Source organism: Pleurotus ostreatus, assembly GCF_014466165.1.
Source record: "Pleurotus ostreatus strain PC9 chromosome Unknown scaffold_4, whole genome shotgun sequence".
In the NCBI taxonomy this organism is placed as follows: Eukaryota; Fungi; Basidiomycota; class Agaricomycetes; order Agaricales; family Pleurotaceae; genus Pleurotus; species Pleurotus ostreatus.
Window position 1 is genome coordinate 3451916 of NW_023503159.1, and position 14266 is coordinate 3466181.

Genomic DNA, 14266 nt, shown 5'->3' on the forward strand with positions numbered 1-14266 from the left:
GACAAAGAGAGTTCCGGGAGTTCCGACTTCCTGGAAGACAGGCCAGAGCGACGCCAACAGAAGAGCCGATCGGGGGAGGCAGGAGGAGTCGCATCGCGGGTGTGTTTCGCTTTCCTCGGTCATTAAACTGGACCGCGAGCGAGCCCGCGACACCGACCGTTTGAAGACGTCCTCCTCTTCCACTCTCCTGCGAGCCGGGCTGGCACGATTTCCCGGCTGCTCCTCCATGCTGCAAACCGCTCACAGAATAAGCTCACCCCATAATGAGGTCCGAATTAACTCTTGGAGAGAGCAATCAAGGAAAACCATGATGGATTTGAGCTTGCATTTGCCTTATACCGGTAATGTGGACGAATATGCCTTGTTCTGCTGACGGAAATTTGGAATCAGAAAATGATGCTTGAGTGTATATGATAAACTCACATCCGCTGTTGTCGACCGACCCAAAGGATATGCCACATCATACATCATGCATCATGCATCAAGTTCTGAACACACCCATCGATGCGGAATGAGTAGCTCCACGAGCTTATGTCGACGCGAAGAGTCAAAATCTTGCAACACCACAAACCACAAGCCATCAAATGGAAATCCACCTCCCACGCGCCTTTGAACGGAACATATTCGCGCGTACACCTCTGAGATCTGAACTCTGAGCTCTGGCCATTGGAAGTGGTTTGACTTCGACCAGTTGAACGTGAACGACGGACACGGCTTGCCAAACAGCAATGTCGGCGTCGGGATCCCCGCAATTCTAGTTGACACTCGGGCGCGCATCAGAGTGACATTGTCGTTCTGATGTTTTTCCGGAATGCAGTGCGGGTCTCGGAAGAGGAGAAAGGCAGCGTCGGCCCGGCTGGTCGGGCCGCCATATTAGTCCATGTTCTTTGGTATGTAGTGGGGCGTCTAACTTACCTCAGGAGTTCATCCTGAACAAGTCCTCCAAGCTGCACACTCGCAGGCCTTACGCGGCTCTCTAAACCCTTCACGTGCTGGAGGGACCCTCTTTCAATGTCCAATAACGCAACCAAAATGGAAATGAGCCCATTCACCCCACGTTCCGCAAGTTTCTGTCCTTAGTCTGCTTCACTTCTGCTAACCAGCATGTCGCGATACTGCGTCAGCTACTCGACACGTTATGACACCAAGCTAAGATGACTTACTGCCAGACCAATACCACCTGCGCACCTAACTGCGACCTAATGCAAATAGCCTAGAGACGTGGTATACCGCACGCCTCGTCCAAGTTCCAAGTTCCAAGTTCCAAGTTCTCAGGGTCAATGATCTAACCAGTAGCCCGTTATCAGTCAAACGATTAGCTGACTTCAGAGCACGCAATCACCCATGGACGCCCTATCGCTGCCGCGTTGGCCAGCGTTTGGGGTGTCCGCCACGCCACGGGACAGCGGGAATGGTGCCCCGCGTTGGCGTTCGCGCTACGGACGCAACGATAGGCACCTCGACACGGCGCACCCACTACCACGTCAAGACATGGACATGCTGGGATGCTATATAAGCCCCGCCGATCCACCGCACTTCCTCAGCAAACCTTTAGCCACTTACCAGTAGTAAGCACCTTCTCTTCTCTCTCTCACCCTTCCTGGCACTGATTTGAGGTGTGATCTATAGGCTTTATCGTCAGCCAGCAATCACAATGCGTGTCGCACTCTTCGTCCTCGCTTTCGCTGCTGTGTTCGTCCTCGCCAACCCCAGCGGTGACAAGAAGAAGGCCAAGAAGACCAAGACTCCTACTCCTGCTGCTGCTGCCGCTGAGGAGCCCGCCCCTGTCGATGGCGGCGATGCCCCTGCTGCTTAAGCCTAAAAGGTCATCAACCTCATGATTTGCTCTTCTTGTTCCTTGTTCTGACAGCAGCTTTTGCATCCGATTAGTCCTCAATAGATAGCCGACTCACCCACATTGTGGATCCCTTGCACTTGGATGATGTCGACAATCCGCCTCCGCCCGTAGTATAGTTAGTGATCTATTTGTCAAGCGTACTACGCCCAATAGATCATTCATTGCTGCGTATTCCGAATCTCGTTGTCACGCGCAAAAATTAGGATTAGAAGCTGCGGCGGGCCTGTGTGGCGCAAGCCTCAGGCCCAGTTCTTGAATTATATCAGAGAGATGTGTGCGTTGCCATTCCGCCGTGCAAGCTACGTCGGAAGGATAGGTTATAATTAATGAGGCCATATCAAACAAAGCGATGAACACGATGAAAATGTATCAACAATATCCAGGGAAGAAATCCTTGAAAGAGAATCCCGAATTGGAATCCCGTCGTAAAATCGTAAATTGAGCAGCGAGCCGGCAGTGCCAGGTTCAAATTCATCGTGAGTCGGACAGGCGTCAGAGTATGCACGATGCACGATACACGATACACGATTGCATGCATATGATGCGTGCATGGGTGAGTGGGTGGCTATGATACTGGATTCTGGAATGATGCTCATTATCCAGAATACTGATACCCGCGCGTACGAACCTTCGCGATGTTGGCGCACATGCTCGTGCATGACTTAGCAGATGTCTGCGTGTCTGATACCCGTCCGATATTCGAACCGCGTGGTGCCTTGATATCTGATACCCACCACCTTCCTGCCTTCTTCCAACACCTTCTTTCTTCCAACTCGTTCTTCCGAGTCCTTCTTTCGACGCGGTCCCATTCCCTAGTTCGTTTCTGGCAGTGCTAACGCGTATGTTTGAATCAGGCTGGCACGCAGATGCAGCAGATGCAGCTCGCGTCCATATTCATCTTCAACATCGCATCACATCATTCATGTCCATGAAGGTTTCTCTATCTCTCTATCTGGCCGTGACCCGAATACCGTCGTGCAGTCGAACCCGAGTCGAGCTGATGCACCGCATCACGCGCGAGAACATTCGCCATGCGCACCTACTGCCTACCATCCTGGCCGTGCATCCAAATATTCAGATATTCAAATATCCATGGCAATCTCGCTATCCTGCTATCTCGCTCCCTGGGCCTTAGGCCTCCCTTACCCGCGATGCACACCTATGTACATGCACATACATCCTCACTCTGCCGCCGGGGATCGATCGCCACCGACGCCAGGCACCCATGTTACACGTAGCCTCTGACACGTGCACGTCAGGCGAGTTTGTGTCTATCCCATCGAAGTTGCTATTTGAACAGGCAAATAACTGATTGCGTGCTGATGACAGATGATAGACGGTGTAGCGAATAGACCTATGAAGAAATGAAGAAGAATGGGTATGAGAATGAAGAATGTATGAGAATATTAATGAAGTAGGAGTCAAACTGGGTCGGACGTCGAGAAAGGAAAGAAGGGAAAGACATCGCTTCCCGTGTTCGAATTCGTCGTCGCCGGTCTACATGTCAGACACCAGATACCGTACACCAGATATCAGATGCTCATATGGCGGATATGGGTTATGCTCCTCGTTCTTCATTCCCTTTCTCAGTTTCGCGTTTGCCCGAATTGGCCATAACGAATAGGGCCCAGGGAATAGACGTCAGACAACGGGGCCATATCGGCCGGGGGCCTAGAATGGATCGTCGCCCGTCCGGTTAATATTGCGATTGATGCTTGCGGTTCGGTGCGTTTCTGGTTTGATTTACGTCTGCGAGGTATGGTACTGATGATAGGAATAGGAATGTGCTTGCCATACGCTAACAACGTATACGTAGCTCGTGGCTTGTAGCTCAGGCGCTCATATACATATCACCAATGGAATTTATGGAGGCCACGGACGTCCTGACAGCGACACTCCCGGCGGCACCAGCATTAGGGATATCGGACCGCCCGTTCACGCGTACCCTCGATGGGCAAGCTGGCCGACTCGCCGTGGCCGTGGTACATTGTCTATTGACGGCTTTTCTGCTTTGCTGCTTTTCTTCGCCTATAGGTTGCCATGTCTGGCTGCGCTCTTGTCCTGGATATTGTTCGATTCCATACCTTTTCATCGTGTTCAATGCTTTGCTGTTTCCGTCCCCAGATAGGGCCTCATCGACCTATCCCTCCGAGGCAGCTTGCGCGGCGGAATAGCACGCACGCATCTCTCTGATATAATTCAAGAACTGGGCCTGGGGCTTGTGCCACACAGCAGATTTTAATCGCGTGACAACGAGATTTAGAGTACGCAGCAATTGACGGTCTATTGGGCGTAGTACGCTTGACAAATAGATCACTAACTATACTACGGGCGGAGGTGGATTGTCGACATCATCCGAGTGCAAGGGATCCACAATGTGGGTGAGTCGGCTATCTATTGAGGACTAATCGGATGCAAAAGCTGCTGTCAGAACAAGAAGAGCAAGTCAGGAGGTTTATGACCTTTTAGGCTTAAGCAGCAGGGGCATCGCCGCCATCGACAGGGGCGGGCTCCTCAGCGGCAGCAGCAGCAGGAGTAGGAGTCTTGGTCTTCTTGGCCTTCTTCTTGTCACCGCTGGGGTTGGCGAGGACGAACACAGCGGCGAAAGCGAGGACGAAGAGTGCGACACGCATTGTGATTGCTGGCTGACGATAAAGCCTATAGATCACACCTCAAATCAGTGCCAAGAAGGGTGAGAGAGAGAAGAGAAGGTGCTTACTACTGGTAAGTGGCTAAAGGTTTGCTGAGGAAGTGAGGAGGTGCGGGGAGGGTTTATATAGCTTTCTGACACGCCTACCGGCTCCACCCTATCGAGCATCCTTTCATTCCTGCGGTTGTGCGATATTGCGCGAGCCTGAGCACGTTGGCGTCGTGGGTCTCCAAACACGCAGAATCATTGCGCTAACGCATACCATTTAGTGGAGGCATGCACTGGAGAGACCAGTGACCGGTGACTGGTGACCATTCCTCTTGTCCGTGTGGCGCGTTTGGCGCAGAAAGAGGTGGGTTGTGTCAAATCAAATGATCATGACATGACCTAGTGATGTAGAGGGACTTGTTTAGATCATTCACGACGCCCAATGTGTCGGACGATGTATTCGAGTATTCAAGGCGTACAGGGCGTGAGTAATCCTCCTGGAGTCTTCAAACTTGAGGCTGATCCGAGTAAGGCCCGCGACCTGAGGGCCTTATTGACAAGATGGGGGCTGTCGAGCTTCACGAACCTTGGGAGTGACCAACAGCAGACGACTGTCGGCAGTGTTATCCCCTTCATTGACGATGAGGTGTGCCTCTACGAGGAGTCTCCACGACCAGTCCGATCCCGTGGTTAGAAGCAAATGATCTCGGCGGATACGCAGTATACATGGCGCGCGTTTGGAATCTCTGCAGAGGGCTCGGGGAATGTACTGGTCATGGGGATCAACGTTCGAAAAGCTCATGCAGCCTCCGGAGTTCGGAGTCGAACCTTTCGGGCGTCCCGTTGACTCCATTTGGAAATATAGTCGGGTCGGGACACTTTACGGGGAGCGGGTGACCTTATTGTTTGGGAGACGTCGGGACACCATGTATCTGTTTGAGCTCCTCGAGCGGTTTGAGCACTTAGCAGGAGATAACCCCGTGGGTAATGGCGATTCCTGTGATTCCTGTGATATCCTGGATAACCACTTTACGATGAGTAACTACTAACTACTAACCGAACCACTTCTACTTGTGGAACTCAAGAACGAGGCCGTTTGCATCAGTTGATATCCACGGAGGAAATCAGATTTCTAACTAAGAAGAAGCTTATCATCTCTCAGATTCGGGATGTTCCATAATAACATTACTTCTTCGTCCAATGTTACACGCTACACCGCAATAGACTCGCCGTATGACACTCGAGGACCATACATCCGGCATCATACGTATAGACGAACACAAGCACAATCTCCACGAGCGACGATCACTGATCAAGTGATCATCAAGCCCATGATATTATATTCCAGGAAACAACGCACCCGAACAAAGCAGCAAACAAACCGCGCAAAACGTGGGCGCGCCTGCGTGTTCGGGGCCTTGGGTAATCAGGTGAAATAACACATATCGCTAGCATCGGCCGTCCCCAGCGTGCATCGTTCGTGACTGTGCGCGGACCACTGTTCGGACATGTGGTCGGCGGGAACGACGCGTAGATACGTGCTGATTACGGTATGTTTCGCATGGAAACGTTAACATGTTATATTCCATAGGTGAACGGCGTGGTTGGGACGAACGTTGCATGCATGAATACGATACATTCAGAAGAACCGATTTGGTTGGCGAACCAGTTGGCATTCATGGTTTACGGCGCGGTACGCGCCAATTGCACCATAGCTATCAGTTACGGATTCACGGGGTAGGCGACATGCAACGCACATGGATCTTACAATGGGGAGCAAAAGTGATGGACAAGAACATACGTAGAAACGCAGCTCCCGAACAGGGCCCTATGATGCATATCATCAGTTTCCTGGGCGCCGGAAATAGGGCGTAATGGAGATGTACTGTTCATTATTGCAGAGGACAAGGTAACGAGGAAGGCATCATGGGCGAGTGGTTGGTTGAAGTAGTCAAGATCGCGGCGGACAGAAACCTACTGATGGGGTGTACACGTAGCGACTCAGCCGCGGTCGGAAAAACACGACGCGAGGGTAGGATGATAGAAAGGATACAAAACTCCGATAGCATGTAAACGGCAGCGTATATCAACAAAGCCCAGCTACTGAGAGGTGCGTCTCTGCCAGGATTTCGGAGAAGAAGCAAAGAAGCGGCGAGTATTCAAAGTAGTTTCGCGGATCCAGCTTTCACGGGTGGTTGGTTCTGGCATTCGTCTCAGCAGTGGGGCAGGGGTAGTGCCGTGGCCTTCACAAGATCAATGTGCCGCCGATTTGGAGCAGAATAGAGCTTCTAAGTCACAGTTCTGGCGTTTGTGCCCCTTCGAAACTCCGAGGCAACCTCAACAAGGATGGCCATATATATGTTTCGATATCGTCGCTGTGCAGGTGCGAGAGGACCTAAAGTCGTTTCCAGACACCGTTGGTGGAGTACAATGGTTTGATTGGCGAGATCGTGTTGATACATTGAAGTAGATCTTGGGCCAGGAAGGCCACTTCTGTATGAGCAGCATGGCCTATTCCTAAGGAGCAGTGCGTTAGAACTGCTAGACGGGTCTGAATGATATCGCCCACTGTATACACAACACCCGCTTCAATTTCCCACTTCGGCAGCATGGAAGAACGGAATAACATCAAGTCGCGGTCTGGACAAGGATTCATCCGGTCCGAGCCGAGAGCAACCATATAGACGCCCAATAATGTCGGAGATCATTAACTCCAACATTGCTTGCATAGTACGGGCTCGTGACCGACATGTAGTTATTATGCACGTTATACGTGGCTGCGTTCCGTATCTGCGAGGATACAGGTCTCTGTGAATTGTGGGTCGTTGCTAAGTTGCTATCGTCGTATCCTTTGAGATTATTACTGACCTGGTTCAACTTGCCTTCTTGTAGATGTTGCTGACAAGATCAGAGACGCGCTTCATTGGCTCTGGCCACAAGTCAGTATGCTAGCCTATAGGGGAGACATATCGAAGGATACTTTCGGGCTGTGTTGGAGGCCATTTCATGGTTGAAGGCGACGTCGGTGAGGCTCGGTGTAGGCGGTCAGCTCTCTAAGCTTGGAGCCAAGAGATTGGGTGGGTCATTTCCGTCGGCATGGGTCATACGGTGAGGAATGCGTATTGCCCAGACGCTTGGCGAACTGCCCTCTTTGTTGGTTGTAGTACGCCGTCTCCCCAAAGCGTCGTACATCTGCACCTCTAGACCCTCGGTTTTCAAGGGGCTCTGCAGTTCGTATAATCCTTGCGTATGCATGAAACGACGATGCACATTGGACGTCATCGTTGTGCCTGGGCACGATGAGAGGGGGTTCGCAAATCCCAATCCCAGTAAGTCAATGCTTTACAGCTTAGTATACCGATCACTCTAAAAACATCCGCTTCTCTTCTTCTGCATTGCTTCGTTCGGACCCGAATCATTGGCTTTCCATCTCAGTGACAGTAGCATCTGCGTCCGCCGTTTCATCTCGAGTCTCTGTGGAGGAGCGCGATATTAAGGGAGTCCTAGTCAAGATCCGGCCAGCCCGTCGGGGCGGGTTTCACGGTATCTTCTTCACGATATATAATGCATGAACATCTCTGCAATTTGGGCAGCAAGTTCACCGAGCATCGTTACTTACAAGCAATCTCCTCTTGATATCTTTTGGTAAGCTACTTTTCATCCGCTGAGGAGCCTTAGTACTAATTCTTGCCCTTCTCCTGCAGATTTCGATGAACTTTCAATTCCTCTTGTTGGCGACGTGGGCCATCCTCGTCGCTCCTACTGCAGTTTTCGCTGTTTGGGGCCAGCCAGGCCCCATCACCTCCCACAGGACCTGTACCCCGTGCCAGTGCTTAGGCCCCCTCGCCAGCAACGGTTTCTTCGGTGCGTTCGATAATCCTTCTGGGACTACCGACGTAGCGCCCACTCACGCAGTATTTATTTAGATGAATTCTGCTCGGCCATCGCGCGGGCACCGTGCTCTACCCATATTCGAAGCGTCACTCCCGGTCTCTGGCAGTATATTTCTGCCAACGCGCCAGGGTGTAACATCATCTGGGCCCCGACGAAGTCGGAGTGCATGGTGAGAAATCTACGAAGTCCTTGGACGCATAGTTGCTGATCGGCCTTCCTTCAGCTACACATGGCGATTTTGCAGAATGGACGCGATCCAGCGAGGTGCGCTGCGCTGATGGACGTCCACAACTTTGCTGGTGTTCGAATGGCGACTTTGGCAATGGGTGGCCAGTGTATCCCTGGGGCTGGGGCTCCACAGTGTCCATCCGCGTAGCTCGATTAGTCCTTCTTGCTACCAACGTCAACCAAGCCATGAATGATGACGTTTGGCTAGTTTAACAGCTGTTTTCGATAGTTCAATAATTTGAGTCACGAGTCGTTGGTGGTGCTTCAAGCTATCCGGCCGACGAAGGTTCACTCTGGCAACTCGAAGAGCTGTGTCACAAGTTCAAGTTGAGATTTTGCTAGACTTCGCGACCTTTACAACTAGAAAGTAACTATTACTGGTTACCGGGGCTCGGCCCGAAAATAAGTAGCTGGAGCGGTGATTCTCGGATGGGCGCCTAAGCATTACCTCCTCTGCTCTGTGTGCTTTTCAAGTTGGAAACTCGATGTCTTACTCTGGTCAGGATCTACGTTCCTCGATATGTTCCTCTTGAATAGGCTAGTGCAGCAACGGAATCACTCTCATTCGAATGGCATGCCCTGCCGGTTGCTGGGGGTGACTTGTTGATGAGAATAGTCGACTTTCATGATATCTTCGGCGGTTGTGCTGTTCTTAATCGCAGGTGTAGGTGATGGAGACTGCAGACGAGGATACAGCGACCGCCAGTCGATCAGCGATAAATTATCACGGACGACGAACTCTGGCCGACATACCACGATCACGCCTTGCCATACACACCCATTGTACTGCAATGCCGTAGGAAGCGAGTATGTACCATGGCGACTGGTAGAATCGTCAAGTATCAGCGTTTTGAAAGATATAGTTAAGTCGGTGCTTGTGGTGCTTCGTCGATTGGTGCGTGTCACCCTTCATCATTAAATAGTTGTATCAACGCCGAATATCCCGTCGTCATCACGTTCGGTCTTGTTCCTCTGGAGACTATGTGGCGAAATCGACAAGAAGACTCGTAGATTACTGTCCTGGGCCTTGGCGCCGCAGGACTTTGCTTTGACGTGCGCAGCGGGTTGCTTGGTCCTACGAATTCGAGAATGATTGTGGAGGGTTGAAGTTGGGCGCATTCAGACCTCGCAGTCGTACCCAACGCCACCGGCTGGCAGCTAGCATCACAATCGGTGCATTTTTGCAGGACACTGAAATAATTGTTGATCGGCTGCTTCCGCGGCGCGATTTCAACATTCAAACCCAAGGTTAGAATGCGCCAAGCTCTGGGTGTCAGAAACGCTTCGACATGTGCCAGATCCTTACGAGGTCAGTTCCATGTCAACGTTCCTCCGAAATAAAAACCATATCTGATAATGGGCGTGATCGAATCTCATGATAGATGTAGCAAACCCCATAGTCCAGAATCGAATCCCTTTGTCTTTAAGGATTATCAATCATATCAGTTCATCCATGCCGTGGAGTTAGCTATACGACTCGACAGCGATTCCACTCCTTGATTTATCACTGTCTCTCTCATCTCCGACCTATTCATTTTCATTTATCAGACGAACCGAACTCACTTGTGCTCAGCCGACACGATTATTTCATCAAGCGACATCATGGTATGTTCGCGCCTGAACCGAACACAGCCCATTCTTATCCTTTCCTAGGTTACACGAGCTGTACATGGCTAGTAACGCCGGTTTGTATGTTCGTTCGCCTTTGAATGCTACCTCATACGGAAGGCGAACATCTATTAATCGGAGTCGACGAACAGGTGAACACATGCCGACGACACAGGATATGAAGGAAGCACGATGCATTGTACCCGGGACCTCACGAGTGGGCTGTATTGATATTGAGATCGCCGTAGGTTTAAGCACTTACTTCTCTCTTTCCAGGCCTCGCACTGGGCGCCTTGCAATCACCGATAGTGGCATAAGTTTCACTGTTGTGTTCAACCTTTCGATCGTCAAATGCACGCAACACGATGGCCTCATAGTTCGACAACACACCACCTCCGTACAACAAATTGCACCGACAAAGCAATAAACATATCAAAGTCATATGCGTCCCATATCTCTTGTACTCTGCCTAACCGTTGAAATCGCTACATCAAGCCTCGAGCCTCATCAAGAGGGTACGTAACTTAATTTGAGATGATTATTAATTATCATTGATATTGTTCCATGTTTCAGCATTCGTCGTCGTTTCCTCAGCGCCGGTTCCTCACCAGATATCAACGGTGAGAGAATTATCGAACATAAGCTGTTACCGTATGTCATGCTACGATAGCCCATCATCGACCCATCTATCAGTCACACTGAATCCATTTATATTTCGCCACAGCGTTATCCACGCTTATTTGTCATCGCCGCTCCACGACGTAGGCTCATTGTGTTTATATGTCGAAAGAAGGATGCGAGCCAAGAAGCGAGCCGAGACCAGGCCCCGGTTCGTTCTATTGCGTTCATCATCACGCGGAAACAAAGCATTCACAGCATCTCTACATTAGGTCGAAGGGATCTCATCACCGCTCAAAAAACCGAAGTTTTAGAATTCCTGTGACTCAAAGATACACCCTCAAACCGCCCACCTTACACCCACCATTCAATCGGTGCCGATGGGAACAGAAACACAACATAACTCATAAACATACATACTCCTCGGAAGGAACCTGGAACAAAGGTTTAACGACATGCCTACCCCGTTACACGGTCTCCGAGCCTCCCCCAAACCGTGATGTGCGGGCGGGGATATACGTGTCTTCTAGTTGATGTTGTTTGTTTCCCACTTTCCGATTTACATGTATTCACGGATGTTCTTCGCCTCTTTTAGGTGGCGTGCTTGATACCAAGCTCTTCACGGTAAATCCATCATAGCACACGCGCCAATGCTAATACGAAGTGTACTGTTCCAGCATAACCATCCCCTTCCTCGCCGAGCGCTAGAGTACGTTCTGCGGCGCTATGCATTATCAAGAAACAGCATGAGCGTTGCAATCACTTCATTCAAGAACCTTCCAGTGCCATTCGACTCCACAACTCTGGGTCACGGTGTCTTTCTAACGGGCAAACAATCTAAATCTTCCCCAGAAGCCTCAAGCTCATATTCGGCACGGACTCTCCGGCTAACATAACAAACCACCGATCGCCTGCACTTACTTACGCTTCTCTCTGCGAAACATACGAATGTCACACGCCCCTTGAAATTTGAATGCGAAACATAGGGTGCCACGATTCGGTTCATCATTTTGCAATATGGAAGACGATTAATGGACCCGAAGACAAACCATTCAAATTATCAACCCTTGGGAGTCGCACATGGAGCACGGTGCACAGACTCGTATAGCGTGTATGTTGATGTTTCTGTGTTAGCACGGTCGAACCAACTCACATACGAAGAATACTTATCAGCAAACCTCCAACCCAAATCCACATGAGCATAACAGCAAGGAGATTGGAACAACTGCGGCGTAGCACGGCGCTCCGTCTTCAAGCTTCAAACTTCAAGCGCGTGGTGTCTATGTTTGTGTTTGCGTTTTTACAGCATTGAATGCTATATTCTGGTCGGCGTGGTGGGCACCGTGCACACACGACACAAACCTCCAGGGTCTTAGGACGGATCTCCTAGGAATAAAATTAAACTCGACATATGCCATACGAAATATGCAATATACATAGGCACACATGCAGTTCATCGAGAGGTGGCGTAGGTAACAGAATAAACATACTCACCTTTTGCAGGGCAGGAGTGCGTATATACGTGGGTGCGTACGTACACAGAGTATATGTGGTAGGTGTATCAGACAAATTACAAATTCAGGAAATAACATTCGAGGGTCTTGCCATTCGATACGATTCTCACATAACACTGTCCAAAAATAAGATTAAATGGAACCACTCCCGTATCCAGATTCCTATTTCTGTTCTTGTGGTCCGCGTCTGAGTCGCTCGTCCGGCTCTGTGGTGGGTCGTAAGTACGCGTAAGTACTTAACTGGAAATGTGTATGTCCCGCTCGCTTATTCAACCTTTACTCAAGGGCCGCCAGTCACCGGTCACCGGCTAGGCTCTGGTTCTATTACGGACATTACAACATACGGAAATGGGCAATTCACAATTACGTAGGACGGTCGGAGGGTCGATGGCGTTTCGCCACATCGTATGGGCACCACAGAATTACAACATACGGAAATGTGAGTTACGTGGGTACATAAGGAATGAAATCCCAGGATGCTGATGGCCTCAACATGTAGATGCGTGGGCCATGTAGGTACAACGCTGTGACAAACATGGGAGTCTTCAAGGGGTACGTTAATTAAATATGACATACAGCGAACAGCCTCATCATTGATCAAACAGACCGAACACCCAAAAGAATACCTGACCACGACCACGACCATGGCCATGGCTCCCTCCGAGCATCAATGCATCAAGCCCACAGCACCCGAAACACAGACCAGACGGCAAGATATTATTATATATGTCGTTGTCGGGCATATGTTGGGCATATGTCGAACACGGACACGAACACAAACATGAATGTTGCTTTCTGATTTTGGCGTAAGCAACAAATAAGACTGAGAAAACACAGTAGGGCGGAGACGAGCAGTGCCACTGCGTCGCGTGTGTGTTTTACATTCAGATTGAGAGTGCTGTGCAGTGTCTAGCCTTGGAAGTACACCACAGTATACGTCCCTCAGTCGTAGTCGTTTTGTCGAACCACCGATGTGCGTGTGCGTCGTGCACGCATGAGCGTTAACCGTTGCGTTCTGGAACTACGCGCCCAAACTTAGACGCGACATAGATTGCAAATTATGACTGAGAACGAGATTTTTGCATTCTGGAGTAGCTGGTACATAGTACGAATCGTACATTGTCAAGAAAACAAGAAAGACAAGAAAGGCTATCGCTATACATGGGTTCTGTGTGCGTGCAAGATGTGTGGGTATGTGTGTTTGTTGTATAAGGATGATTATGATTGATTGCGAGTGATGGATTGGAGACGTGTCTATGAGCGTTCGATTTGAGCAAGTGTCGTAGCGAGGCAGTTTTGATAAATACGGCATTGAAAGATGTTTTGGATGTTCGTCGAGGTGACGTTGATTGTCGCTTCGGATTCGATGATAGTGGGTCTAGGTAAGAGCAGGGAAGAATTTGATCGAGGGGCTGCTGTCTGCGTGTCGATTTCCGCCGTACCGGACGCGAGTAGAAGCGCCGAGGAGTGATAGTCAAGAACCCAAGAAGTCCATACGTCGTTAGGCGAGAAGCCGTACGATATTGGATTGGGCAGGCTAGCTCGCGGGGAGAGCGGCGAGCAGTGGCGTCTGCGCAGGGCGAAATCGACGGGGTAGGGATAAAACAAAGCAAATAATAGAAATACGTCAAAAACAAGAAAGGAGAAAGGTAGATATAGAAACAAAGCAAAACATCAAGAACACGTATCAAAACATGTAAAACACACGGCGGCGGAGATGGTGTATGATAGATGAAGGGTGTGACGCCCTGCAGAATGGCCGAGTCCCCGGTACGCCAGAAGCGTGGGCGGAACATGAACATGAGGAAATGGAAGAATAAAAGCAGTAAAGGGATATGTTGGGCGTGATTAACGGAGGGACGGGGATGGTAGCAAGCAAGACAAAGAAAGAAATATAAGGCGCCACTA

General features: G+C 50.1%; 2 protein-coding genes across 2 annotated transcripts; one reads left to right on the forward strand and one right to left on the reverse strand.

The window, feature by feature from the left end:
• Positions 1-1344: 1344 nt before the first annotated feature.
• On the forward strand, positions 1345-1816 carry PC9H_006976 (uncharacterized protein; the record flags this gene model as incomplete). The annotated part of the gene is made up of 2 exons (XM_036776513.1): positions 1345-1565; positions 1630-1816. 2 exons carry the CDS (start codon positions 1345-1347, stop codon positions 1814-1816), a joined length of 408 nt encoding a protein of 135 aa, XP_036632532.1.
• Positions 1817-4329: 2513 nt separating this feature from the next.
• On the reverse strand, positions 4330-4676 carry PC9H_006977 (uncharacterized protein; the record flags this gene model as incomplete). Its single annotated transcript, XM_036776514.1, has 2 exons — positions 4330-4503; positions 4578-4676. The coding sequence occupies 2 exons, from the start codon at positions 4674-4676 to the stop codon at positions 4330-4332; spliced, it is 273 nt and encodes a 90-aa protein (XP_036632533.1).
• Between the last annotated feature and the right edge of the window lie 9590 nt (positions 4677-14266).